Raw genomic sequence first — 27,930 nt, 5'->3', positions numbered from 1 at the left:
TAAAACCTTAGGGTGTAACTACAGCCCAGCCCATGCAGCAGTATATGAATGACTAACCTCGTATTGTGGATGGATTATCTCAGTTGTTCTCCTGGCTGAAGTTTGGTCCTTTTACAGCATCCTGCCATGCGATTACATTTGTTCCTGACCACCGAGAACACTCACGGTAACTTTTATCGAGTGGAAAAAAAAGTTAGCTTGTTTATATTATGCTAACATAGCTGTGTCGCTAGCGGTCACGCAGCACATCATTATATACCAGCTAGCCCAACTTCAGTAACCCTACAAACGTTACTGCTGTTTAGTTTTCTGTCTTCATTTATGCTGGAAGTGATAACAGAGCTGTACGTTTTAATTTGTTTCCAAAACCCCGCAGTCAGGACATGCTATATTGTATTTAGATAGAAGCTAGCGAGCTAACTCCCTGCTAACTTCTAACTCCGTTAAATGTCATAAATTCCGTTTTCATGGATGCCTGGATGTTAAACTCAATTGTTACACCTGGTAGAGCAGAACGCTGATCATTTTATTAAAGATGAAAGACTTTAGACAGTTTTTCAACTCTCAGTAATGCCATAGTGATCGTTTGATATATGGACCTGCAGCGGAGTTTAGACCCAGACACGGCTAGTGACGTCAGACTGAACAACCGGATAAGTTTGATGTGTCACATGGCCCTCTTCCTATTGAAAAAAACAAAAGTTGTATCCAAGATGGCCGACTTCTAAATGGCCATCATGGTCACCACCCATCTTGAGGAGTTTGCCCCCTCACATATACTAATGTGCCACAAACAGGACTTTAATATCACCAACCATTCCCATGTTATTACGGTGTATCCATATAAATGGCCCACCCTGTACTTTAAAGTATGTACTGAGCATCGCTCTTAATATTAGATGGACAAATTAAATAATTATTAGATTTAAATTATTGTCCTTATATTTACAACATTTATTGAGCTGCCTTTAAAATAAAGTCTAAACATACCCTAGTGCATTTTCAGTGTTCATATTCGAAAAAGCATTCGTGAAATAATTGCAAACTCTCACCCACTTTGCACTTCCACGTTTAGTTCCTAGCACATCTCTTTAAAGACGCTCCCTTAGCGCGCTGTCCAACAGACAGCTTCAGTTCGCGTTTGACTTTCCGATTAAAAACACGATTAAACACGACGGGCCTCTCTGTAACCTGCACACGATCCGGGCGTCACATGAGCCAGAGTGATAAAACAGAAAAAACCTAGCTTCGTGCACCTTGTTTTCGTTTCTTGTAGGCCCCTAAAAAGTGCGAAGTGAAACAGGATGTGACGCTGTTTATGCGACCGCACTCCGGGAATGTTTTATATCGTACAATGTTAAAATATTAACGATTAGATTAATCACAATCTGAGACTAACCATATTCTTACTCGTAGCTCCATTTGTATGTAATATTATCGACGTATTGGGGGGGAAAAAAACTAAAAAAGTTAATTAAGTTGTTAGACGCTTCTTTTAGCAGATAATAACACTTCGGGTAAAGTCATAGTTGACCATCCGGACTCAGCGTCTATCTGCGGCTCACACATGTAAGTATTAGCCTGTTAGCACCGTTGCAATAACAAGTGACCAGCTCTTTAGTGTCTCTTAAGATAATTATAAACATTACTTGTGCATGTTCGCAGCCAAGGCACAGGGATTATAACTACAGCTTTGTGCCATCTGTTTTAAAACAGTGTTTTCTCGGGAAGCAACAACGTTAGCTAGCAGCTAATGCTAGTTTTTGAGGCGGTGTTAGGTGAAGTTGGTCTTGATAACTTCAACCCAAGTTTAAAATTGAGGTTGCATTCTTGTCATACTGCGTGAAGGTGATTTTATTCATTGCTCTGTTCACATTTTGAGAGATTGTGGAAAACCGACATATTTGGCTTTAGTTTTCATTTATATTGAGCTGTGGCTGGAAAAGAAAGCTAGCTCTGGCTAACGGATATGTTAAAACAAGACTATAAACAGGATTATTTAATCTAAGAGAAGATGTACTGTATTCATCACAAACGTGGAGTAGTTCCTGTGTTACAGCAGCTGAAACTGTAAACACAATTTTAAAAGAATAACGTAAACAAAGAGTAACCTGAAGTAGTGCAGCTGTGTTCATGGGCTTTTTGAGCCTGCACGTGGGTTTTTGTAAGTGGCCTTCAATGTTTGTTTAGTATGATTTTCTGGTCTATGGAATAAATGCTGTAAACCTGCATATGAAACTGAGCCTGCATGACTTAATCTTAAATGATGGAGTGTTGATGTAAATTTCTATGCCTTGTCATTTTAAAATTAAAATAAACATAATACAAACAGTCTTACTGTCTTATAAAGACTCTAAGAGTCTTATAAAGTGACTCCAAGAGGTGAAAAATACTCAAGTTAGATTAAATGTAAAAAACAAACAAACAAACAAACCCTAATATCGCCTACAACATTGGGGAAAAAATGTCCCTTAGGAATAACAAATGCAAAAACATGTGTTGTGAGCTTGAGTAGATTTGTTTAAGATAAGATAACCTTTATCATGTGGGAGCCGCAGCCTACCACTGAAGGAGCTGCTCAGTGCTGTGAGTCTCCTGAATGGCGTGGGAGATGTTGTCCAGCAGGGATGGCAGCTTAGCCACCATTCTCCTTTCACTCACCAGCTCCTCTGCGTGTGTTGTGATCAGCTGACCTGCACCACTGCTCCTCTGACATTTGCTGCTCTTTGTGGATTTAACTGAACTCAATAAGATATAAGCAGACAAGTCAGCTTAAGCATAAACTGTCTGCTACCTGTGATGGAAGCTAATACTGATGTTTAACACCATAGAGGGAACTTGACTGCAACAGTTTCAATGCACAAATAACCAGGCATCGGGATAGATGAACACTTATTAAAAATAACTGAAGATTATTATAATAATTATCATATTATTACAATAAAAATCTCTGTGCAAAGGTTAAATGCCATGAAATAAAGTTGCTCTTTAAGTAAACTAGATGGGTTCCACAGAACTAAACTAATAATTGCTTGAGTGTAAATGCTTTGTTTCCATTCTTTATTCTTAAGTTGATGAAGTGCATCCTTTTCTTTGCAGGTTCACCTTTTCATTTTTCTTTTACCTAATTGACTGCTGACAATCATGAAAGTGAACAAACACACAGAGGTAAAACATAAATCTCACAAGTGGAAAGATGCGAAGGGAAAACGGTGCAGACCTCCCGTCAGTTTCTCTAATGTAAACTCTAGCCCTGTGGTGATCAGCATGGTGAAGGAGCACCAGGAGTCTGTAAGGAAAAAAACATCTGTCAAGAGGCTGAAAAATAAAGTGAAGTCTGTCTCTAACCACAAGAATAGCTCTTCTGAGTCTGGAATTAAGAAGACACATGCTCAGGCTAATGGAAGCTCAGTGTTTACCATGGACAATGACTCAGATGACTCACAGGACTGGAAGGAGTATTCCCAGTCAGTGCATGGGAATGGTATGGAGACCTCAGATAACACTGAGGATGTCCGGAGAGGTAGATTGGAGGGAGAGGCTCTGCATCACTGTGCGCAGAGAGACGATCAAGAGAACCGCACAGTACTTGTCATGCAGAAGGATCAGGTATGCGTCAGTTGATTTTTAGTTGGACATGTAGATGTTTAATCTGATGTCATTTAATTTCTGTGATTAAACATGTCTTACCTGCAGACGCTGTGTTTCCGCGGGAAGTGCCTTCTGACCTGTCTTTATGGTCGTGTAGAAGTTATGGGATTTACCATCGAAGAGGGTCAGCAGTCATATTCGCTTTTCTCCCCAGCATCACATTGTCCACTGAGTATAAGAGGATTAGAAAGCATCAGAGCGTTGGAAAGTAGAAACGAGGCATCACACATCCTCCAAAAGTATCTTCCACAAGGTGAGCAGCACACTTTTTCTTTTATGTTTGAAGTTAAAATATAGCACTAGGAAGTCTGATTGGTTAGAGTTCATATTATATAGGCAAAAATACTGTGAATTCTACTTAGCTAGACCTTATTTCTCTTTGCAAAGTCTGGATTTTTTTTTTTTTTTACAACTTTATTTATAGTTTTCCAACAAAACAGTCCAGAATTTCTTACAAAAGTTGCGAACCCTACCCCCCACCCCCATCCAGGTGGCATCCCCACAACCAGGAAGCACAATACACACAACACAAAAAAAAAAAAAAAAAAAAAGGGGAGAAACACTCAAACCAATCTGTGACAGTCATTATAGCACCAACAGCCGGACCCCGGCACATGAGAGAAGAAACAAAGAAGAAAAAGGGAATAAAGAAATCCCAACAGTCAAAGTACGGGCATTGAGGAGACTATGGACAGCAGTCCGAGAAGAGAGCAAGAGCATAAATTACCAACAAGTAAAGAACAATAAATCAGGCAAAAGACAGACTCTTGACATGAGTTATGAACCGTGACCAGGTTTTGTCATATTTACTCTCCAAGCCGCGCACGGTATACCTAATTTTTTCCAGAGCTAATCCCAACATCACCTCTCTAATCCAATGGACGTAGGAAGGAGGGTTCGACGCCTTCCAGCTCAGCAGTATCAGACGGCGGGCATGCAACGAGGCAAAGGCTATTGCATTTTTGTGGAGGGGAGAGAGTCTCAGCTCTTCCCGAGGTACACCGAAGATAGCTATCAAAGAGTCAGGCCGCAGTGTTTCACCCGATATAGCTGACAGTGATTGAAAAATTGATGTCCAGAAACCATACAGGGAGGGACATGACCAAAACATGTGCCCCAAAGAAACAGGAGAGTAATCACATCTAGGACAATTCGGTGCAACATCAGGGTACAGTTTAGACAGTCTGTCATTAGAATAGTGGAGCCTGTGGACGACCTTAAATTGAATCAGGCCATGTCTAATACAGAGAGAAGACGTATGTATACGCTGTATGGCTTTCTTCCAGATGTCTTCTGACATGAGTTCTCCAACCTCCCCTTCCCACGCCGCCTTAGGTTTGTCCCATGTATGAGGGCAGCTTTCAAGAATCAATGCATAAATCTTCGATATTGCTCTTTTAGTGGGCTGACTCACATTAAGAACTAGATACAGTAGGTCCTTAGAGGGCAGAGACGGGTACCCTGGGAGAAATTTAGAGGCAAAACTCCGAGCCTGAAGGTATCTGAAGTAGTGAGACTTTGGTAAGTTATGGTCTTCACACAAATATTTAAATGAGACAAAGCCATCCTCAGTGAAGAGATCTTGAAAGAAAACCAGACCGTTTCTGTGCCAGACTGCAAATGAATGATCTATTTGAGATGGTGTAAAAAGATGGTTGAACATTATCGGAGAAAAGCTACAAGTATTTGTCAAGTTAAAATGTTTCCTGAATTGACCCCAGATCTTAATTGAATTTTGAACCACCAAATTGGAGTTCAGCCCAGATGCTTTGACATTCAGTGGGAGAGGGGCAGTTAAGATCGAAATCGGAGAGATTGGGAGTGTAGCTCTCAGTTCCATATCTGCCCAGACTGGACCCTCCCCATCCGCAAACATGGTTATCCAATATGTCAGCTTGACAATGTTAGCAGCCCAATAATAGAATAAGAAATTAGGTAAGCCCAAACCACCATCAGCTTTAGCTCTCTCCAGGCTTGCTCTCCTTATGCGTGCAGGTTTTTTGTTCCATATGAACAAAGAGACAAAGCGATCCAGCTGGGCAAAATAGGATTTGGGGAGAAAGATGGGGATCATTTGGAATAGATAAAGAAACCTGGGCATTACAGTCATCTTCACCACATTTATCCGTCCTGCCAGCGAAAGTGGAAGTTTTGACCACCTACCCAGATCAGATTTAGTACTGTCCAGAATAGACCTGTAGTTATACTGGAAAATAGTCTTAATCGAGCCAGCTATTTCCAGTCCCAAATATGTGAATTTGTCATTTTCAATTTTAAAAGGCAAATCGTCATAAGTGGTCTGTTTTGCCAGATTGTTCAATGGAAACAGTAAAGATTTTGATAAATTAACCTTATACCCCGATATGTTGCTGAACTCCCGCAGCCAGCGGAAAAGGTGGGGCATACTCCCAATTGGGTCTGATATCTGCAAAAGGAGATCATCAGCATAAAGCAGAGTTTTATAAGTTACCTCACCCCTGGATATACCTTTAATCCTCTCATCAGATCTGATAGCAATTGCCAGCGGTTCGATCGCAATGTCAAACAGGAAGGGTGACAGGCAACAGCCCTGCCTCGTCCCCCTGTAGAGCGAAAAATATTCCGAAATCAGACCATTTGTCCTGACTGCAGCCATAGGCGTTGAATATAGGACTTTAATCCATCTACAAAAAGTAGGTCCCATGCCGAATTTCTCCAGAACTGTGAAAAGGTAGGACCATTCGATTCTATCAAACGCCTTTTCAGCGTCAAGGCTCAGAATAACTTCCGGTTGTATTGTCGAATGGGGGGAGAATACCACATTAAACAGTCGTCTCACATTAAAAAATGACTGCCGTCCGGGAATGAAGCCCGTTTGGTCCTCATTAATAATGGTGGAAATAATAGGGTCCAACCGTAGTGCAAGAGTTTTGGTTAAAATCTTATAGTCACAGCACAAAAGACTTATTGGCCTGTATGAGCTACACTGTACAGGATCTTTATCTTTCTTTAGTAAGACTGAGATCGTGGCCTGGGTAAGCGTCTGCGGCAGATTGCCAGTAGCAAAAGATTCAGCATAAACTGATTCTAAAATAGGTGTGAGCTTCGAAGAGAATTCCTTGTAAAACTCCATGGGGAAACCGTCCGGACCTGGCGACCTTCCAGTCTGAGATAATTTAATAGCGTTCGTTATCTCTTCAATCGACAACGGCTGTTCCAAAGGCGACTGAGCGTCCGGAGAGAGCTTGGGAAGATCCAGCGAGTCAAGAAACGAGTAGATCTCGGATGAATTACTGCCCACCTCTGATTGATATAGGGTGGAGTAAAAATATTTGAACTGGTCATTAATGACTCGGGGGTCGTGAGATATCGAATCAGCACCTATTTCAATTCCCGAAATCACGCGCTCAGCTGACCGCTGTTTGAGCAGAAGTGCAAGGAGCCTCCCCGCTTTATCTCCATGCTCATAATATACCTGCCTGGATTTAAAAATATTTCTTTCGGCAAAGTCTGGATTTTTTAAGCTAATAATTATATGATAATAATTATAATTTCTTTACCCCACCTGTTGCACTGCAATGCATGTTCGCAGACTGTCTTAAGTGAAATGTAAACAATAGAAAATTAACTAAAGGATGTCTTGTGAAGCATTTCTAAAAAAGTGGTCATCAACTTTCTCCATTAGCCCAGGCTTTCTGCTTCAGTTTCTGTGCACACTCACACTGAAAGAGGATGTTTACTCTTGAGTGCTTATTGTTTGAGTCATAAATATGAGACAAACTAGTGATGAAGATGTGTGAAAACAGTAAAACTGTAGTTTGTGCAGCTATAACGTTATATAACCCCATAACACAACAACAGTCACCTCAAGGCCCTTTATATTGCAAGGTAAAGCCCCTACAATAAAAGAGAGAAATCCTTAACAAGCAGATAACCCTCCCTATGAGCAAGCACTTGGTGACAGTGGAAAAGAAAACTCCTCTTTAAGAAGAAGAAACAAGCAGAATCAGGCTCAGCGAGGGGCAGCCATCTGCCATGACCGGTTGGTTAATAGGGGAAGAAGACTGTATAAAAGACATGCTATGGGAGAGAGCCATAGATTAATAATAACTAATGATTAAATGCAAAGTGGTGTATAAAAACATGGCGACTAAACTGTAAATAAATTGTAACAATTGTGACATGTACACATATGATTTTAAACAGAAACTGTGATGATTCTGATTTAATCTGAGCATCTTTTTCTGCGTTATTTTCTGTGAAAGGAAGTTTTAATAAAGGCATATGTATCATAAAACACAGACACTGATATAGCTCTATCAGTTAAATGCTGAATATATAGTATTAGAACGTGTTTTTCTGACTTTTAATTGCTGTGAATATGCATTTTTAACAGCATCACGAAAGAAGCTGTTAAAAAGCATAACGACAAATTCATCCATCATCCTGCTGGAGCCCATCGAGACGCCTATGACACGGTTTCTTTCCAGCTTTCCAGATCTCAGCGAATTGTTCAACCACCCGATGGTAAGGTGGCAGATATGTTCACACTTGGATTTAGTCAGCAAAGCAGACAAATTTCAACATAATTTACATGCAGAATCTGAAAAGCTTCTCCTGCTTGTTTGTAGACTGAACTCATGTCAGCTGTTCCTGACACTCCACTCAACGGTTTGGGTATGATTCCTCTCGACAGCTACATTGAAGGGCTGAAAATGTCGAAGAGCTACAGACATGCTCTCAACACATTAGTCAGTGTGTGCAAAGGTAACCCACTTTTAGATGTGCCAAATTATACACGAGTCACTTTTATGCTACAAGGCTAAATTTATTTATTTTGTAACCCTTACACACACACAGAACAGTACTGAATAAAGTTCATTGTATCATAATCATTTATGTGTGTGAATGTTCGATAGGAAACAGTGTAGAAGAAAGTGCGTGTGCGACTGGGTGAAGTTGTGCAAAGCGCTTTTAGTGCTCAGGATAGAAAAGCACTCCACTACATTTACTAGTTCAAACAAGGAGGTTTAGTTATCAGTGTTCCTAAAAGAGTTTATATAAGAACTTAACAGATACCAAATGTAACTTAACTGACTTCAGTAGAAAGTGTTTCACACTCTTAGGGCTTTAACAGTAAGTTGGTCAGTTGCTGAGAATTACCAGTCACAGTTATTGTGTTGGTTTAACAGTGATCAGCAGAAAAACAGAATATAATAGTCAGTGTAAGTTTTGCTCTTCACTCTTAGTAGGAGTCCTGCAGAATTGTTCTGTAACTGAATCGAACCACAGACGTTTATGTGATAAGAACATACCAAAACAAAATGCTCACTTTGGTTGCTTTCATGAAAACCTGACATGTTTTTCATTGACAGGAGACATAGATGGCTGTCCTGTTATCCTGGTGTGTGGGACCAAGAATGTTGGAAAGTCAACATTTATTCGCGTGCTCATTAACACCTTGCTGAATTAGTACGTTTCTCACTAACTACAGTTTTTATAATGTCCTGTTCACTATGTCATTGGTCCTGCTCTGGTCCTCTCTCTTTATTGTAATGTTTAGTTTGCTTTGGTTCACATTTACACAAGGGTCTTTACAGCCTACAAACATCTCTGTGGGTCATTTAAAGTGGAGAATAACGATATGTTTTGTTTTCCTTCAGCACTGCTAGTGTCGACTATTTGGAAGGTGACCTCGGTCAAACAGAATTCACCCCTGCTGGTTGCCTGTCTCTCCTCACTGTCAGAGAACCCCTTTTAGGTATGTTTCAATCCTCATTATATGTTCAAAATCTTTACATCTTTACAACTGGGGCTAAATTATTAACAACAATGTGTTGGAAGAGCCATTCCTTGCTTACCTTAGATTAAAGATTGGAAACTGACACAGCCAGTCCACCTGTGTCTAGGAGTAAAAGTGTTAGCCTTTCAGCTTCTTTTAAACCTATGTAACATGTGAGAATCATGTGTGATTCAAAATGTGATGTCAAAATTGTTATTTTATGGTGGGTTTTGTGTAGAATTATGCCTCTATAGTTCAATTCAATTCAGTTTTATTTACATAGTGCCAAATAAACAGTCGCCTCAAGGCGCTTTATATTGTAAGGTAGACCCTACAATAATACATACAGCGAAAAACCCAACAATCATATGATCCCCTATGAGCAGGCACTTTGGCGACAATGGGAAGGAAAACTCCCTTTTAACAGGAAGAAACCTCCAGCAGAACCAGCCTCTATAGTGTTTTCTTCATTTCTGACTCCTACTTGATTAGTAAGAGTGGGTTAAAAGACGTATAATGATCTGCTTTGCAGGTCCTCCTTTCACACATCAGCAGACTCCAGACCACATGATCTACTACGGTCAGTCATCATGCAACTCAGACCTGGATCGATATATGGAATCTCTTAAATCCTTATGGTGCAGAAGATCCCAGACCAGAGAGGCTCCGATTATTATCAACACCATGGGCTGGGTCAAAGGTCAGTGTGAGCTGCCTTCTGTGACATCAGTGAAACAATGTAGGAGAATTTAAATACACTAATAATAATAAAAATTTCTAAATGTGTGTCTGTTCACAGGATTTGGATTCAAGCTGCTGGTTGACATGATCCGCTTCTTCCCAGTTTCCCATGTTGTCCAGCTCAGTCACAGTGGTGTCAATCAGTGCCCCGCCCTCACTCCAGACTTTCTGAGAACGGAAGATGGCTTTCAGACTCACCCACCCGCCCAGACCGCTCTGGATGAGTTTACAGAAAGCCACAGCCCCCCAAGAATCTACAGTCACATTAGTATACAAGCAGAGTTTCAAGGAGTTGGGAGTCAAGGAACAGCGTAAGTACACCACTGCACCACCATTATTAATATACTGGTGTAAAAACATTATTCCAGACTCTTGGCTACATCTCATATCGCTGCATTTGACAGGAAACACCAGCGTAGTGATGAGCTGAGAAATCTGTCTCTCCTGGCCTATCTGAGTCAGCTGCAGTGTCCGGACCCTGGACCAGTCAGACCTCTGCACAGCCTCACACCATACCAGGTACACAAGAAGCACATGACTCTCTGATCACAGTCTATACATATATGAATACAATTCATGACATTTAAATCAGGGAGAAATGGCTGTCTATGCTCCAGTTTTGGTTTAAACCTCCTTAAACTGCAAACTGTTGTTTTTAAAGATGTTTTTATATTTATTAAGCAACCACCTAACAATTTTCTTGCTAAACCCACAGGTTCCACACACAGCGATTGCGTTAGGTGTTACCCACTGCGATGTGGTGCCCTCGCACATGTTTCATGCTTCCAATGGTAGTCTGGTAGGACTCTGCTGCCTGGCAGAAAAAGTACCAAGCAAGGGAGGTCCAGTCTTTCTTTCCCAGGCACCCATCTGCCCATGTGTGGGATTTGGTAAGTGTCCTTTCTGAGTTATTGTGTTGACTTTGGCTTTACTTCCTCATTGACTGAAACATTTTTATCAAGTTAAAAATGTATGTTGCTGATATCTTTTTTTTTAAAAAGCTCAAGTTATTGTTACTGCCACAATAAACTGGTTTTTCAGTTTATTGAAGCTTTCTTTCTTTAACTGTAGTAACTGGTCAGAAAAATACGTTTATATCTAATCGGGGGGGGGGGATCCAAAAAGTCTAGGAAGGAAGGAAATAAAAATATTTGTGAAGAGCTGAAAATGTTTTGTAGATTATGTAGTGAAGACTTTATTCCATAAACTGAAGTTTCAGCACCAGATTCAATTCTTAAGATCGGGAATAAAGAAACACATTTATTAGATGTAATAGACCAGGGCACCCAAATCCATTTGACAATTTGAGAATTAAAGAGTCGTTATATGTCGTTATATTTACTTGATACTGTCTTCCAGGGCTCCTCCGAGGTATTGACATGGCACGGGGTCTGTACTTCCTGCTGACACCTGTAGATCCGTCAGTTCTTCGTAAAGTCAACTGTCTCCTCTTGGGAGCAATTTCAATGCCTTCCTGTATCTTCACAACACAGGTTAGATCCTTTTTCATGTTTTTCATTTTGTTTTCATGTTATCAAAAATGTTTTCAGTTGCTGAAAAGTCACTTCAGACTGTTCTACTTTAAAGCATGTTGTTATAATAGATGCAGTTAATAAGCATTGTGTTGTTGGAACATGCAGGCCCCCCCACCTTAAAATGATACCATCTGAAAGGGCTCATGTGTTGCTCTAAAACCTGTATGGACCTTGCAGCACTGGTGTTGCCTTTCCAGATGTGCAGGCTGTTTCATCTCTAGGCACAAGTGCACCTCTATAGCATTAGAGATGAAGGCTCTTTAAGGGAGCACTAATAACAACCCAGGTGGTACCTGAGGACATGGCATTCATGTTTTCCCCCCTCCAAAAAAGCCAAAATTTGGTTCATCTGACGCACTTTTCCATTAGTCCATTTTAAATGAGAGAAGATGGTGACATTGATCGATCACGTCCACATATGGCTTCTTCTTTGCATAATGGAGCTTTAACCTGGATGGCACAGTGAACTGTGTTCACATACAGTGATTCCTAGAAGTGTCCAAGCCCACGTAGTGATTTCCTTGACAGAATTATGTCTTCCTTTTTTATTTAATGCACTGCTTCCTGAGGGTCCGACTATCACATGAGATGTTTTACGTCTTTACAGTTTTGCTGCAGCTGTTTCTTTTTAGTGTTACTTACTTTTCCAAACTTTTGTTCATCCGTCCCAGTTTCTTTTGAGATCTGTTGCTGCCAATAAATTTAAAAATCAGATTTAAAAAACAGTTTTTCATCAAATAGTAAAATGTATCAGTTTAAACATTTGATATGTTTGTCTTTGATTTGTTGTGAATAAAATCAGTTGCATTCTGTTTTTATTTACATTTATTTACATTCAGAGTTCCAAAGTTCTCAGTTGTGTATAACTATATCTAAAGATGACATTACTATTCTATTGTGACGTGTAGTGTCTTTGTTTCTATTTCAGCCGGGCATTGATGGGGAGATGCCCTATGTTACTACAGACTACAGTTTTGATCTCACTGGAGCAGGAAAGCTGCGAGTCTTCAAGGGAATGACGAGGCCCAGTCAAGTGGAGATGCAGTGACATTTCTGCAGCATTTTATTGCCCTTTACATTTCCCCATCAGTCAGCGCTGGCCTTTGAATGTACAGAACTGAGGTTGAGGTGGGACACTTCTTACTTTTGTTTTAAGGTTCATACTCTGACCTTACTGGAGTTCTTTTTTTGAGAGCCCTTGCCATATCTTGGAACCTGAAACTGTATGTTTGTTTGATGCTGTGAAGGCGCTTAGGTGTTTTCTCTCACATGGACAGTAAAATAACACGACACGTTATAGTCAAAGCTTTCGTTTGATGGTTCTTTTTCTTCTTTTTTTTGTTTTTTGTGGATGACATTCCAAATCTTAAATGCCTGCCAGATAATAAACTTGAAGCAAGTTTGTTTCCAGACTATGTGGTTCTTACCTTCACCAGCTATTTAGAGCATTGTGAATGGTGGTTGTTACAGCTGCTTTGATATTTAAATATCATAATCATATATCCATGTAGAGTTCAAATGGTTTAATAGCAATTTAATTTATCACTGTGTGCAGTATTTTGCCTGATCCAGACAAGTAGTTTTCCATGTTGGCAGCTGTTTTGTTATAAAGTATCCACCGCCGGCGCTTTCCGTGTTGTTTTCCCTTCCATTCAACAAAAAAATAAAGAAGAGGACAGGATGCAGTTATGAAGACGTCTTTCACGTGAGCTCAGTTGACGTTGCAAAGAAAACCCAACAAGGACAATGCCCGTGTTGTTTGTACACCAATCAAAGCCTTTACAGAAGTGTCTCCATTTTTATTGCCCTCTTTTGCATTTGTTACTTAAGGCCATTCAAGAGGTTTTGTTTACAGTTCCTTATGTTGACCTGTGTGGGATGAAAATAAAGAGCTTGTTGTTTCTAGATGTTTGGCTTTTTCCCCTCAAGGGGGCAGCAGCCACTTTGTTTTGAACAGCAGAACTCTAGCCTGTAATAAGATTGTAATTCTGTTAAACTATAATGTTTCGTAATGAATTTACGATGCAAATTAAGATTAAGGAAGAAGATCGCTGGACCGAGATGCTGCTGCACGAAGGCTGACCTTTATCTTATCTCGGTGGAAGGACTGTAAGGACTCGGCCGTAAACAACCGGTCACGCAGTGGAGAATTGCTCATTTGTTAAGTGGGCTGTTTTAACATCCCCTTTCTGCCCCCTCGCTCGTCTTTGTTCACTGTTGCCCGCCTCTTTATTTGAGGGTGGGAGCGCACAAACGCAGCACAGCTACATTTTGGCAGAGTCATTGTTTCGGCTTTGTCACGTCAGATGTTTTCCTCTAGACCTCATGCAACCCAGAGCCCACTGTAGATGTGCCACTAGGCAGTCTACATGAAACTGGTGGGATATATTTCAGTTCAGAGTACATTTAAATGCATGAAAAGTCTCATCAGTAGTGCACATGCCACTCATCTCAAAAAACAAATAAACCAGAAATGTGATTTAAGATAACATAGATGCAATCCCCTTTTTCAGTTCTAAGGTTTTGCATATCAGGACGTAATAAAAATCAATTTGTTCTATCAAAAGTTTAAATATGTTAATAATTATGCCATTTTTTTTATTTGCAAAAGTCAAAATGCAGAACTGGTGTGTGAAAAAACTAAGTGTACCCATGATTCATTAGCAGTAATTGAAGTATTTGTTTTCTGTATGACTTTATCCCTCTCTCACAGCATTGTGGAGAAATTTTGGCCCAGTCTTTACAATGTTGCCTCAGTTCCCTGAGGTTTGTGGGTATTTGTTTATGAACAGCTCTCTTAAGGTCCCACCACAGTATCTTAATCATGTTGAACTTTGACTTTGCCATTGCAACACCTTGACTTTTTCTTTTTCAGATGTAGTTTTGCTGCTATGCTTGGGATCGTTATCCTCTTGCATTACCAATTTTGGCCAAGCTTTAGCTGGCAAGCAGATGGTCTCATATTTAACTCTAGAATACTTTGGTACACAGACGAGCTCATGGTTGACTCAAAGTGACTGCAAGGTGCCCATGTCATGTGGCTGCAAAACAAGCCCAAATCATCAGGCCACCATCGAGCTTGACAGTTGTTATGAGGTGCAAATGTGCTGTGTTTGGTTGGTGCAGTGCATTGTGTCCAAACATCTCCACTTTGGTCAAATATGTCCAAAGTGAGGACGCTGCTCCAGAATCTTGTGGTTTGTTCAGATGTAATTTTTCAAACTTAAGCTGTCCTGCCATATTCTCTTTAAAGAACATGGCAGTATGGCTTGTTTTGGTAACCCTCCCGAACTAGCCATACTCATTCAGTCTTTTTCTAATTCTGTTGTCATGAACATTAACATTTAACATGCTGATAAAGGCCCAAAGAGTCTGAGATGTAGCGCTTGGGATTTATACAGTTTCTCCGAGCATTGTATGTTCTGACACTGTGGTGAGTTTGCTGTGATTGTCAACTGTCTTGAATATTTTTCACTTGTGAATAATGATGAGCTAAAAATTATTTGGAAATGAGTTTATAACTCGTCTCAGGTTTGATGGCAGCAACGTTTCTATAAGATCACTACTGATGTCTTTCCTCTTTGGTGCCCCGTCCCCCAAAAACTAAATCCTCCAAAATTTCAATTTCAATCAAAAATCAAATAGAAACGTATCACAGGCTATTATTACATCAGCCTGAGTAATTGAAATTGTCATATTTTCCCGATATTGTCTACATTTTGCACACCACCTCATTACTTTTAAAGGGAAAACATTTGGCAGTCCAGTTAAGTATAAAAATTTTAGTTTTTGTTTTAATGGGACATGTGAGCTGGGTTTTTTTTGGTTCCTATGGTGGGTTTGGCAGAGTTGGTGAGGTTCTTGATCTGGTTAAAACTTGGAACATCAACCAGAAAAGTATCGAGGACACCTGCCAAAAGGCAAAGCTGTGCACAAATCCTGTTTTCGTTGCTGTATTTTTCCTCACAAAAAAATCCGTGCCTCACTCTTTATGTGATGTTCATCTTCTTCCTGCAACAACAACAACAATGTAGAGACAGTGTTGTTCACATTCAATGTAAACATGCATGCAATTACAGATTCTTTAGACTGTTTGATTACATTGATTTTCACAGTAGCTAGCATGAATACTTGATGTCTACTTAGTTTTGGTACATTTAATAGTCTTCATCATGTCACTCGATATCTGTATTGATATTAATAGAAAAATATTCACTGCTGCAATCAGCAGACTTTTTAAAAGTTTCTCTATCATCTATTTAACTGGTGATTCCATAGAAGCAGTGTTTATGTCCCAGGGAGCACTAAAATTAACGCTAACTGACCTGGTGCCCCAACTCACCACCACTGTTACTGCATGAGAGTACAGTGAGGCAAGGACAGTTAATCCTGCAACGCCCACTGCCATTGGAAGAGAGCATAGATAGAACCAGTGAGCAAAATGTGATGTAATACTTTACAGAAGTACTGTTTTAATGTACTTGTACATTAAGCAGTTCTCTATTACCTTCCGCTTCTATTCCACAGCATTCTTATTGGAAATAATGTACTTTGTAGTTCACATCATGTATTTTAAAGCTCTGGTACTACTGATGCTGGCTTAATATAAATAAAGCTACATTTAAGTATATAAGTAAATAAAATAGTTTCTAGTTGCAACATTAATTCGCTATACACATTAATAAACCAATAGTGATGTAACGTACATGTGCTCCAAAACAATTACTTTTACCTCAGTTACTTTAGCTTATTTGAGTACATTTTAATGCTAAACTATTACTGTGGCTTTTATTTAATAGGCTACTTGTTTTATAGTTTTGTAAAACGGTTTTAATACATAAAGTTGTCTGAGGTCTTATGCACCACCTTTTTTTTTTTAAATTAATACCATCTGTATAAGGACACAAGGCTGCGTATGAGTCAGAAAACCTTGCCCAGTGTTGTCTACACCGACTTTACTTCATTTCCTTTGCCCCACCACCCAGTGCTGCTTTGTTTTAGGCGCACCCCTATTAAAAAAAACACCCAAAACTGGAAACGCCTCTGATAAAAAACAGAAGGTTTCGCAGGCACAACATTAACTGGAGGGCCCACTATAGAAAGGTGTAGCCTTTGTTGGGTTGGGATGTCCCAGGGATTTCCGCTCTCCTTTCTCGTCACCTGCCGTTTTCAAGGTGGAGCCAACACCTGATGCTGTTTCGTGTTCACTGTTTACATGTGACAAGTTTACTGAAAGCGTGAATGAACCTCTGCTCTGTGCTGCTGTTGACTGCATGTGTGTCTCTGGCGCCTCCAGCAGCAGCGGTGGCGTTGCGCCACTTGAGAGAGAGAGAAACTGCACTGGGTCTTTGTGGATCCAGGTTCCATGAATGAATGGACGAGAACCGGTGTCTGAACAGAGAAGGCGGCCGGAGGAGACTGCGGACAATCCAACTTCACCCGAGCGTTGTGTAAAGTTTCGTTAAGAAGAAAATCCATCCACTGAGCTGCAGCTTTAAAGACCAGGGGACGGTTTTTCCTCGTAATCCCACTCCTGCACCGATCGAGCTTCACCAACAGACGTTGCTCGGTGAACGCTGGGAGGATTTTTTTTTTTCCTTTCACGCGTGCACACAGCAACAGGTCATTTAGAGCACAGTCCAACCTGCAGCTGTGCTTCACTAGTCGTTAGACCAGCGTTAACTTTAGTTCGTGTGCACCGAGGGATGCTTTTTGCCACTCTTTTCCGCGCATTCGCCGTGATATGAACAGCATTGTGCTCGCCGCCGAGCAGATCCTCCAGTGTGAGCGCACTGCGTTTTAGAGGAGGTCGACCGTGGGAATGAGAGGAAAATGAAAATGTGCTAATTAAACATTTTTCTGGCTGATCAGCGCTGAGCCTTCCACACCGACAGACGGACCTGCGAGGAGCTGGAGTTGGTGCGGGAGAGGATTTCGAGAAGGATTGTATGTTTAGATGGTGCCAAACAAGTGGACCATGAATTCAGTTCTGCACAAATCGCCACCAAGGAGCTGGCTTGGTCTCAGATTACGCCTGAGTAAGTAAAAATTCATGAAGTCAGCTACTGACTGATCACCATCTTAATATTCGAGCGGCTGCTCAGTCTGCAGCTGGATAATGTTGGATAAGTCACCACCTCAGAGTGATCAGCATGCTTATTTGTGTGATTCACTGTGAGTTTGTCTTTAAGAAGTCACAAAGGAAGGGGAAGAGAGGAGCTCTCATGGCTTTGATCGTCAGGCAGCAGTTCTTTGTGTCATGTTTTCCTCCAGTCATCAAAGTCAATGGCTGGATTTGGCAAGTGACCTGAGCAATTATCCCAGTTGGAGGCAGGAATATTTCAGTCAGACAGGACAGTACACTCTGATCTGAAGTTATGCACCTGATAAAGGATCTTGGGACAACTCAGTATACACTCAGATGATGGATATTACCTCTTGTAAATCTCCAGACAGTACAATTTACAGCAGTTCTTTTTTTCATGCACTCCTCCACTCTTTCCTGCTCATAATTTAGACGTGCAACGACCTTTCTAGCAGTATGAGTTTATCTAACTGTTTCTCACACTCAGGTAAATTGCAAATTAGTTTCTCGTTGAGCTTTTATTGATGGAAACCTAATAAAATGAATACTTGACGCTTCTAGTTTTGAAGACTTATCAGATTGATGTCCTTGGAGTTTAGCTCTCTCTCGCTCTCCCTCTCCTTTATAGACTTTACATGTTCATGTACACTGTTTGCAGTTCATGGGTTCATGCAGTAAGTGAAGTATGCACGGAGTTAAAGTTTAGCAGCCTTAATTGGTTGAGTCTGGAACCCTTCAGTGTTCCAGGCCACCGGAGTCTTAAGTCTGTCTTAAACACACTGGTCTAATCTGGGGCCAGATGTCTAGTCTGGTCTCTGTTGTCCACAACAAAACAAAAACTGAAGAAATATCTCTGCTGTGTGCACTTATTCACTGCTGGGATGTCAAATCAATCCCAAAAGATGTCAACCGTGGGAAGGACATATTGGTTTAATGCTTCGTAGTATTACAGCATCATGTGCTGTTCATGCAAAGCTTGACCGTAAATGTAGAAGTGTGGTCTTCGCATGTCTTTATTTTCAGTCGATTGAGCCTAATTTGTTTGGTTCATGTCAGACTACTATCGGTACAGCCATATCGGTGATGTTCACTGATGTCAGAGGTCAGAGGCTGAAATTTACCTCTTCCACTCATAAAAGCAATATCTGACGACCTCGCCTGTACCCTTAATGACGAGGTTTGACATCTGAGTATATATATATGAAATGTCGTACGATGGCCATAAGAACAGTTTCCATGTATTTCCAAGGGTAGCTGCATGGGCAGAGACCACCCTCGCTAACTTCTGGTGCAAACTTCTGGTGCAAACTTCTGGTGCAAACTTCTGGTGCAAACTTCTGGTGCAAACTTCTGGTGCAAGCTTCAAAGGTTACTCCAAGTAGGCTTTCAAGGGGTAAAGACCTGTGTCCACAAACGGCAAAGGCTGTTCAAGTTGGTTAGACTTTAGTCTGTGGTAGCCACTTGGATGGATAACACATTGTGATAGTGTTGTATTATGAGTTACTCTCTGATTCCGACCCCTATTAATCATCAAGTCTATTTAATATTTGAAATTAGTGGAAAAATGCCTGTAAATGTTTTCTTGTTAGAGCCACACATCCTCGAGACAGGTGTGTGTCCAATTTCTACTTCAGTTTCTTTAAATTTAATCACTTCATTAAGGTTACAGAATAATTCACCAGCTGCTTTGTCCACTTAAGTGGTTTCAGTGATTTACAGACTTCAGAGCTGAGGTTTGCACGTTAATGCTGAACAGCAGTGGAAACAGTATTTTTAGTAGCCGTGTTTAATCATATCTCACGATCAATTAGAAATTACAGATGATGAAATTATCTTCTTCTGAGTACTTTAAGGACTTGGCGGCCCTGTGGCTTTCCAAGATGAGGCCATTCTTTTGCAGCCATTGACAGAACACTAGACACTTTGGGGCTTTTTATCATGCCGCATGATCTTCATCTACAGATGGATTCTGTAATTTCCTTTCTGAAATGAGCCCTCAAGAAGTCGCTGCCCATGCAGGCTCATGAGAAGATGTATGACAGTTTTTTTTCTTCACCTTTAAAACGGCAAGAAAATATATCTTACCAATAGCCTCCTTTAACAGCTGTAATGGTGCTTTTGATCATATCAAATGAGCTCTGCTGGCAGATGACGTTTGCCCAGGAAGTGCTCAGACGTGAATCTAAATCAGAACATCTTTAGCATAATAAATGGGTCTAGAATAGCAGCTAAATGGACCCGATGTTGAGCTGCAGAGCTCTCAGGGAACATCTGGAGCCTGACCAGACCTTTGAAAGTTGCGTGCATGTGCCACGGTGTGTGTTAGTGTGTGCGCGAGTGCGTATTAGTGTTTGTCTGGCTCGTGGCTTGTTACAGTTTAAACTTCCTTTTCTAAACTGTCTTTCTGTTGTTCCAGTGTGATTTCCTTTCTCCTTTTCCCTCTCTGCATTCATGTCTTCTCCTGATGCCATTTTGAGTCACGGTTCGCTCTGCTTATTTTCTTTCTTTCCTTCAGTTACAGAAACATAATCATTCAAATTTCTTGTGTGTTGCTCCAGCTCACCCTAGTATTTTTTTTTCTTTGAACGTATAAAAGTTTTTGGGCTTTTTTTGCTAAAATGCAATGACTGCAAGTTGACCTCTTTTGGTACTACAGTAAATATTGGTAAACACAGTTAGCTTTTGTCTCTAGTTGAATGTGATCTGCATTGCAGACTGTACTGAAAAACAATAGCTCACTTATGCAATCTTTCCCTTCCCTGTGTCTGACAGAAAATGTATTTCCTTCCTTGCATCTAATTATTTCTGCACTCCACTTCTTGCTTGTTGATTTACCCACAGCAGGGGAGTTCATGAAGGTCCTGTGACCCAAAACTTTTCTCATTTCATGTACAACCATCAGATTTTCCACATATTTGACCGTTGTGGTTCTACTGCCCTATTTCTTTTGCAGGGGGATTCCCCTTTGAAGTCTTTGCTCTTGTTCTTCCTCTGGTAATAGACAGTGTGTCATTTCCACATTATCTTCTCCACTAGCTTTTAGTCCTCAGTGCATTTACTGTTCTTTTTTGTGTTTTAATGCTTTGTTTTTTTTCTAAAAACTTGCGAAATGCAACACTGTCATAACAAAAGCAGTCATTGTGTCACTTTGTGGAACCATAATTTTTCTTAAATGCTTAGCATTTCTAATTCTTGCTGTGAGCGCTTGATGAGCTGATGAGAACAAAGCCTTTGCCTTTAAGTCGTGATCTATTGTAAATGTAAAAAACATTGATTTCAGGTGCTTTGAGAGGCATAAGGGAAACTCACAGTATGCACACTGAGCAGGTGTTGTGGCCTTGCACACTTTACTGCAGTGTCAGTGTTTTTGTTTATAGCCACAGATCAAGTCATTGTCATAAACCTGCTGTCAGCTAAGGGCTTATTTTTCCCCACTGTTCTCTCAAAGATCTTTTCACATTGGAGCACTTTTAAATGATCAATGACGAACAGAAGCTGATACGCTTCCCTTCTTACGCTCAGTCAGAAGCAGGTTTGTTAGGCTCACAATTCGGTTGGTGCGCTGATCGTTGCCTTCAGGGGTAGTCTGTCCATGCAGTTTTGCATCGTCACACAGAGCACAAGCTGTTGGCCTCCGCTTTGCATTTTCATTCAGTTTGCATATGAAATCTACCCCATTGGTCAGCGTTGGATTGAAGTCTTGTTTTGTAAATTCACGCTCCGCATCACTTTGCCAACTTCAAACAAATAAAGGCAGCTAATGTGATCAAAAGCCCTTCCACGCTGTCAGGGCCTCATCATGTTGTAAATAGACCAACAGTGCGCTCGCTCACTTCAAACTGTGCAGCAGATAATTAGAGGGCCTATGTAAAGGTCACACATGTGCACGCATACACGTACACACACACACACCTTCTTTAACCAGAAACATAACTGCAAATGTTTATCTCTAAATGTGTCCTTCCACACGTGTAACCTCCACCCTGCTTAAATGACTGTTTATGTGCATTGCAGCCTTCCCCATGACAATAACTGTACTTTTCAAGAATAAGTGTTTTTGATTCCCGTTGACTCTGTTATTGGCTTCTCAACCGTAGACCCCCTCTGCAATTTCAACCAGATTGTTTCAATTATGGGATTATTCATATCAACAAGCTGAAGAGTGGTTGTTTGTCCCTCTGAGCTGCTGGTTTAAGGATGGACTGTTAAATTACACCATGTCTCATCATGACTCACTCGCTGGGGATGGCCCCTCTACCTCAGCTTCTGAGGTTTTATATCAGCGCTTTTGATATCTTCAGAAGACATGTGGTAAAATCGACTCGTGTTTCAAATTCAGGTACTCGTTCACTTCTCTCATTCAGGTGTATGAAGACTTGATGATAGCGCTCAAGCAAGGTCAAAATAATTTGTGTTTGGGTTTGTTTTCATTTCGAGCGTGTTTTTAAGCTTTACCTTGATTTGTGATAGAAGGGAAAGGTAGTGAGCAGTGTTGGGGAGTAACGGAGTACATGTACCGCCGTTTCCTGTTTAAAATACAAAATATGAGTAACTGTATTCCGTTACAGTTACCGTTTAAAAAGGTGGTATTCAAAATACAGTTACTTTTTGAAATGAATGGATTACACGGCAACATTTTCCTGTCTCACAAGGCTATGCCCTCTCTATTTTTGGTTTCCATGCTGGTGGAAAATGTAGTCTCATGGGCAGTGTAGTCCGTGCTGCAGGGAGAATGGACCGCCATACCCGTTATGTGTCTGTGAGCGAGGGAGGGAGAAAAAGGAGAGTGGAAAAGTACGAGCTTTCACAGAGCAGAAACGGGAGATGGAAGCATGTAAATATAATAACAACCACTGCAGCCAAAAAGAGTGCCTGACGAGCCCAGCTGTAAATAAGTTGCAAGATTTATTCATTATAAGGGGGAAAAGACCCGGGAAAACTTAGTTAACGATAAGAATTAGGGCTGGGCTATATCATACCATTCACGGTAATACCTGTAAAATTTTTATATAACTTTAATGCAGATAAAAAACAGCTGCTTGTTTAAGTGAAAATACATTGATGGGGTTTTATGCACTAATAAAGTTGTGGAGTTGTAAAGTATTTTGTCTAGTGTCAATTATATCGTTATCGCAAATTTTCAAATGTATATCGTGATAAATATTCTTGGTCATATCGCCCTGCTCTAATAAGAATCATTAAAGAAATTGCGATTTAAAAACCCTGAAAACCATAAACGCCCAAGCCTCAACTCTCGCGGCCCAGTACCAAACGACCCAGGGGGCCCGGGGGTTGGGGACCGCTGATATAAGGTATACGGTGAGATGGAGGCAGATGAGCCTCTGTGGTGAATTACTTTAAAGTAAATTTAGATAAAGCTTTAATTTCATTGGCCACTGGAATATTAAATCTACATGTATTGAATCAACAGTCAGATTGTATTATAAACAAGTTGGCTGGTTTGTTTGGTTTTTTTTTTAATTGTTGTTTTTCAACCCTCTCTCTTATCAGGTCTCAGGTGTCGCCCTGTCTTGGTGCCTTATAAAGTCCTCCATGCCCTACAATGAAATACTTTATGAACTATTTAAAGATTGCTGTAAAATCTTGACACTTTTACAGTTTCTAGGGGAAGAATGACTCTGCAAGGCTGAGCTCAACCACAGAATACAGTGTCAATAAATTTTGTCTACACAATAATGTTCCTCCTTCAAGGTGAACTGTAATAACTTTGGTGGGCCTCCTGACTTTTTATCAAGCAGTAGTGTGACTCAGCACTTTATTTTGTCCAATACTTTTAACCAAGCATCCACAAAGAATAATAACATCTCTGTCCATGTTGATTTTGTTACTGATTCCTTATCAGATTTCTGTGTATAGGCTGCGCTAAGACAGGTTTACATCTCTGAGTCAAAGAGTTAGGCTTGGAAAAAAGGCACGCCTGTTTCTCAGGTCTGCTACCAGTTTGACATCATTGCTCTACAATGCACGACTGCCAAAAAGACCAGGCCAGAAAAACATGGCAGATAATAGGAACTGATTAAGCATATGACTCTGACAGACTGAACAATCAGCCCAGTGTGGTTGATATCTGTTTCTATTCCTGTCAGTTCTAATTAGCACTGAATTATAAGTAAGTTAACTGGTGTTTTCTCTTTTAAATCGTAGCCTAAAATTAAGGTGACCTCTTCATATATCTTGACTCGTTAAACAAATACTACAGAATCAAAGAGATTTGTTGAGAATGGCCTGAAATGCAGAAGAGTGTAATAATACTCACAACCCGATATTTGCAGGCTGTGTTACACTCGACAAATGCGTTTTTTATTTCTCACCTGAATTATACTCTTAAACACCTTAGTGTTGTTGGCATATTAGCATAGCGACATGTGCATTTAGCTCATAGCACAGTCTAACAGAGCTGCAGGCCCTGCAGAGGCTACTGTCTTTCAGCAGCGACTGAAGAACTAAAAGCAGAGTAGCCAGACAAATGGTGCCCAACTGGCAAACTGACAGCAGTAATGATGGATAAAGAAACGTAATTTATTTTCATTTAGTTGAAGACAAAAGGAAATGAAAACAGACAATATGTTTTGGTGATCTTCTCCATAGTCCAATAGTTCTGTGATCCCTCTGCGAGACTGCCAATAACCAATAAGTCACGTTCATGGTGTTTTGTTTTGTTTTTTAACTTTTACATATATTTCCGCCTGTGCCTCCGCTTGCTTGTTCAACCTGTACAAATGTGTAAAACGGCTCATCTGTCTCGCCTCCACCCTTCACCGAACCTTCCCCACACACAGCTGAGTCTTTCACCAACAAAACACACATGATGAAATAAAAAGCGGAGGAGAGTAGCGTGCGTGTGTGCAAAGCCATAGTTGACTCTAATTTATAGTCAAAACAACAGTCAAAAATACCCTTCACTTTTCTCTCATTTTGAGATGATGACGATGGATTGATGTTGATTTCAAAGAGTGGAGACATGTGCGGATGAAATTTTGTGTGCGTGTCTGTCCGTGTTATGAGTGCTGGCACGACATTACAGAAAGCACATTGAATTATTAACCCTGGGATAGATTGGTGACCTGTCCGGACTGGGCCCACCTTTTGCCCGGTGACAGCTGGGTTAGGCTCCTGTCCAACCATGACTTGGATGGGTGAGTCCAAAAATATTGATTTAATGCGAAGTCTCTGAGATCATCATCCTTTGGCACAACCTATGTGTGACTGGTTATATATGAAAAACAAAAAAACTTCGTTCAAATCATATAAAGCACAAAAGTAATAAAATATAAAAAATGGAGTCAAAGCAGGTGGTGTGCATCGTGCAAAGCACAGTAGCCAGATAAATTGTATCCAAAGAGTAGAGAAATGTGTCTCAGGCTCTGGATAGAATGGAAATGTGCCTCTTGCAAAAGACAGGTGAGTGATACATACCCTGAAACGTATCTCGGCAGGTTTGATGTGCACATTAATATGTGCTGCTTTTCCTTAAAAATTTATTAATCCATATGTAAAAACAGAAATGGATAGTCTTGCTGGAAGTTGCTTTTTGGTGAGGCAGAAACTAAATCATTTGTATTTTCTTCTTTTTTTGAGCATTCACACAGAGATGTCTTTAACTGCTCTTAGTTTGCTGGTGAGAGGTTAACCTCAGCCTGTTTGATGGGCCACCTTGCTAAATATAACCCCCAACCTCCTCCACATGGGCATGCACAAGCCTTCAACTGCACTCCCTCTGTCAACACTCAGACTTACACACTTTCCCCCCCCCTTACTGCTCACAGTCCAAAAGTCTCATTTACAGTCTTGTCATACTGCAGCCACTCGCTCACTCGTTCCTCAACACACCATTAATACTTTAGTGAGTGTGATCCTGTTGAGCAGCCAGTTCATTCAGGCTTGACACACTAGGACGTTTTGCTTGCTATTTTTGTCTTATCCTACTACGATTAGTTGGAGGTAGCTAAATTAACATTAATATTTGTAGTAATATCACCTCTAATTAGTGTGTTAACTTAAAGGTTTGCAAGCAGTGCTGTACTGGATTAAATGACTACTGAGGCATTTAGAAAATATTCTTACTGCTAGGGACTTCCTGCATGGTGTATATAAACCAAATGCACTCAATAGACATTTTATTAGGTATACCTTGCAAGTACCAGATTGGACCCCATTTAGAACTGCCTTAATTTTTCATGGTACAAGGTGCTGGAAACATTCCTCAGAGATTTTGGTACATGTTGACATGATGGCATCACACGGTTGATGCAGATTTGTCAGCTGCACATCCATGATGCAAATCTCTCATTGTACCACATCCACAAGGTGCTCTGTTGCATTGAGATATTGTGACTGCAAAGACCATTTGAGAACTCATTGTCATGTTCGAGGAACCAGTCTGAGATTATCTTTATAAAAGGACAGCAGCCATCAGAAGATTTGTGTATAAAGGCCATGAAGGTGGTCATAAAGGGATGGACAGCAAAAGTCTGATAGGCTGTTGCATTTAAATGTTGGTGCTAAGATGTGCTAAGAAAACCATTACACTATGATCAGCTTGAACTGTTGATGCAAAAACAGGTTTTACCCATGCTTTTATGGCCTTTACACCAAGTTCTGACCCTATCATCCAAATGTTGCAGCAGAAATTGAGACTCGTCACATTAGAGAATGTTTTTCCATTCTTCTGTTGTCCAATTTGGGTGAGCCCATGTGAACTGAAGCTTCTTTTTGTTTTTAGCTGACAGTGGCAGCGGTGTGGTCTTCTGCTGCTATGGCCAATCTGCGTCAGAGATGTTGTTTTGCATACCTTGGTGGTAACAAATTGTTATTTGGATTGTGGCTGCTTTCCTATTAGCCTGAAAAACTCTGAACATTCTCCTTTGACACAACCAGCTAGAGATCAGCAGTTGGTGAAATACTGAGATCAGGGAGTCTAGCACCACATTTACTTAAATCGCCTTTCTTCCTTATTCTGATGTTCTGTTCGATCTTCAGCGGATCATCTTGAGTGACTCCCTGCCTAAATGCAATGAGTTGCTGCCGTGTGATTGGCTGAATATCTGATCAGCCAATCACACGCCTGTTGAACAGGTGTACCTAACAAAGTAGCGAGTGAGTGTAGAAGCTGTTAGCATAGCTTTGCATAAAGACTGTAAACAGGAAGAAATTAACCTTTTACTGCCTGATATGTTTTAGAAACCCAGTTTGTTTTTTACATACATGTGAAAATATAGATACTTCTGTCACCACAATAGTGTAAAAGGAATCTTTGTTCCCTTGTTGCATGTGTATATTTCTTTTTAGGAATTTTATTGTGAAGGCTCACTTTGCACTGCAATAGAAGGGTTTCCAGCAAAGCACAGAGACAAACCTCAATCTGTCAAGTAGTGTTAATTAGTGAGCTATGGAAATGCTCTTTTTCCCTTTACTTTTGGACAGAAGCAGACCTTTGTCGTTTATTATGCTGACCATCTCCTGGCTGTAGCTACTTATCAGGCAGATATGATGCAAAGTTCTTATCAAACTCTGAGCATAACAAGTGTCAGTCAGGGTCAAACTGTTCCTTACAATATCCTGGATGATAAGATCAACATATTTCTTTGCAATAATAGGGCTGTCATCATACTGCTCCTTCTGCTGTTATCTTTACAGTACCAGAGACTGGTTGAGGACTGCCATTCATCATTGCATTGCTGAGAGACGCACACTTCGAAACTTTGCACTGGCATCAAGATTTCTGCCCTAAAAAGTTTACATTTATCAGATGGAACAATTGATATCCAGATCAGCTGTTCGAAATCCTTCATTTTCAGCCATGTTTTGTGTGGTGTTTATTTTAAGATGGGTGAGAATCACTCAAGCAGATGGGAATGCAGATTTGTAACACCTAGTCCACGGATGTTATACATGAATGTTCTGCTTAAAAAGCCAGGGGCAGAGCCGCTGAGCTTATAAAAACAGTTGCATAATGTCTTCTGTTTTTCTGAGATTCTTTGTTAAGTCTAAAGAAATAATCCTGATTATTTTATAGCGATTACATCAGGTTTATTTTTAGCTTGAACTTGTGACTTCACTTTTTTGGGGGGAGTAGGAGTGTGGAGATCAGAAATGAGTGTTTAAGAGGAAGGGATGCTGGTGGTTTTTAGTACTCG

General features: G+C 40.5%; 3 protein-coding genes across 7 annotated transcripts in view; 2 read left to right on the top strand and 1 right to left on the bottom strand.

Annotated features, from left to right (window-relative positions):
• Positions 1-1,297, bottom strand: part of zbtb48 (zinc finger and BTB domain containing 48) — an 11,957-nt gene extending 10,660 nt beyond the window's left edge. The window contains exons 1-2 of one of the 4 annotated variants that reach the window (XM_080295064.1): positions 1,057-1,277; positions 58-170 (exon numbers count right to left, since the gene is read on the bottom strand). The gene's annotated coding sequence lies outside the window, so the exon portion shown is untranslated. Of the gene's footprint in view, positions 1-57; positions 171-1,052 lie in introns of all 4 variants that reach the window. The other 3 variants (XM_080295065.1, XM_080295062.1, XM_080295063.1) reach the window with 3 other exon arrangements.
• A 119-nt stretch (positions 1,298-1,416) lies between these two features.
• On the top strand, positions 1,417-13,593 carry nol9 (nucleolar protein 9). 2 transcript variants are annotated; one of them, XM_080295066.1, is made up of 13 exons: positions 1,417-1,569; positions 3,100-3,609; positions 3,697-3,904; positions 8,027-8,157; positions 8,262-8,397; positions 9,006-9,102; positions 9,294-9,391; positions 9,945-10,112; positions 10,212-10,464; positions 10,558-10,672; positions 10,869-11,043; positions 11,513-11,646; positions 12,617-13,593. In XM_080295066.1, exons 2-13 carry the CDS (start codon positions 3,145-3,147, stop codon positions 12,734-12,736), a joined length of 2,100 nt encoding a protein of 699 aa, XP_080151192.1. In that variant the 5' UTR covers positions 1,417-1,569; positions 3,100-3,144; the 3' UTR covers positions 12,737-13,593. The 2 variants fall into 2 exon arrangements, with proteins under 2 accessions (XP_080151192.1, XP_080151193.1); XM_080295067.1 differs by lacking the exon at positions 1,417-1,569 and adding an exon at positions 1,703-1,848.
• A 3,380-nt stretch (positions 13,594-16,973) lies between these two features.
• The window catches only part of plekhg5b (pleckstrin homology domain containing, family G (with RhoGef domain) member 5b), a 76,334-nt gene continuing 65,377 nt past the window's right edge, over positions 16,974-27,930 (top strand). The window contains exon 1 of the mRNA XM_080295059.1: positions 16,974-17,726. Within this exon, the coding sequence (XP_080151185.1) occupies positions 17,645-17,726 (82 nt within the window). The 5' untranslated portion in view covers positions 16,974-17,644. The remainder of the gene's footprint in view (positions 17,727-27,930) is intronic.

This window comes from Astatotilapia calliptera, chromosome 20 (assembly GCF_964374335.1).
Source record: "Astatotilapia calliptera chromosome 20, fAstCal68.1, whole genome shotgun sequence".
Taxonomy (NCBI): domain Eukaryota; kingdom Metazoa; phylum Chordata; class Actinopteri; order Cichliformes; family Cichlidae; genus Astatotilapia; species Astatotilapia calliptera.
The sequence above is the reverse complement of the archived record's forward strand: the minus strand, read 5'-3'. Positions and strand labels throughout refer to the sequence as shown.

Coding starts and splice junctions, on each gene's coding strand:
- nol9 (XM_080295066.1), top strand. CDS start 3,145: ATGAAAGTGAACAAACACACAGAGGTAAAACATAAATCTCACAAGTGG. Junction 10,113..10,211: donor CACCATGGGCTGGGTCAAAG/GTCAGTGTGAGC, acceptor GTCTGTTCACAG/GATTTGGATTCAAGCTGCTG. Junction 11,044..11,512: donor CTGCCCATGTGTGGGATTTG/GTAAGTGTCCTT, acceptor ACTGTCTTCCAG/GGCTCCTCCGAGGTATTGAC.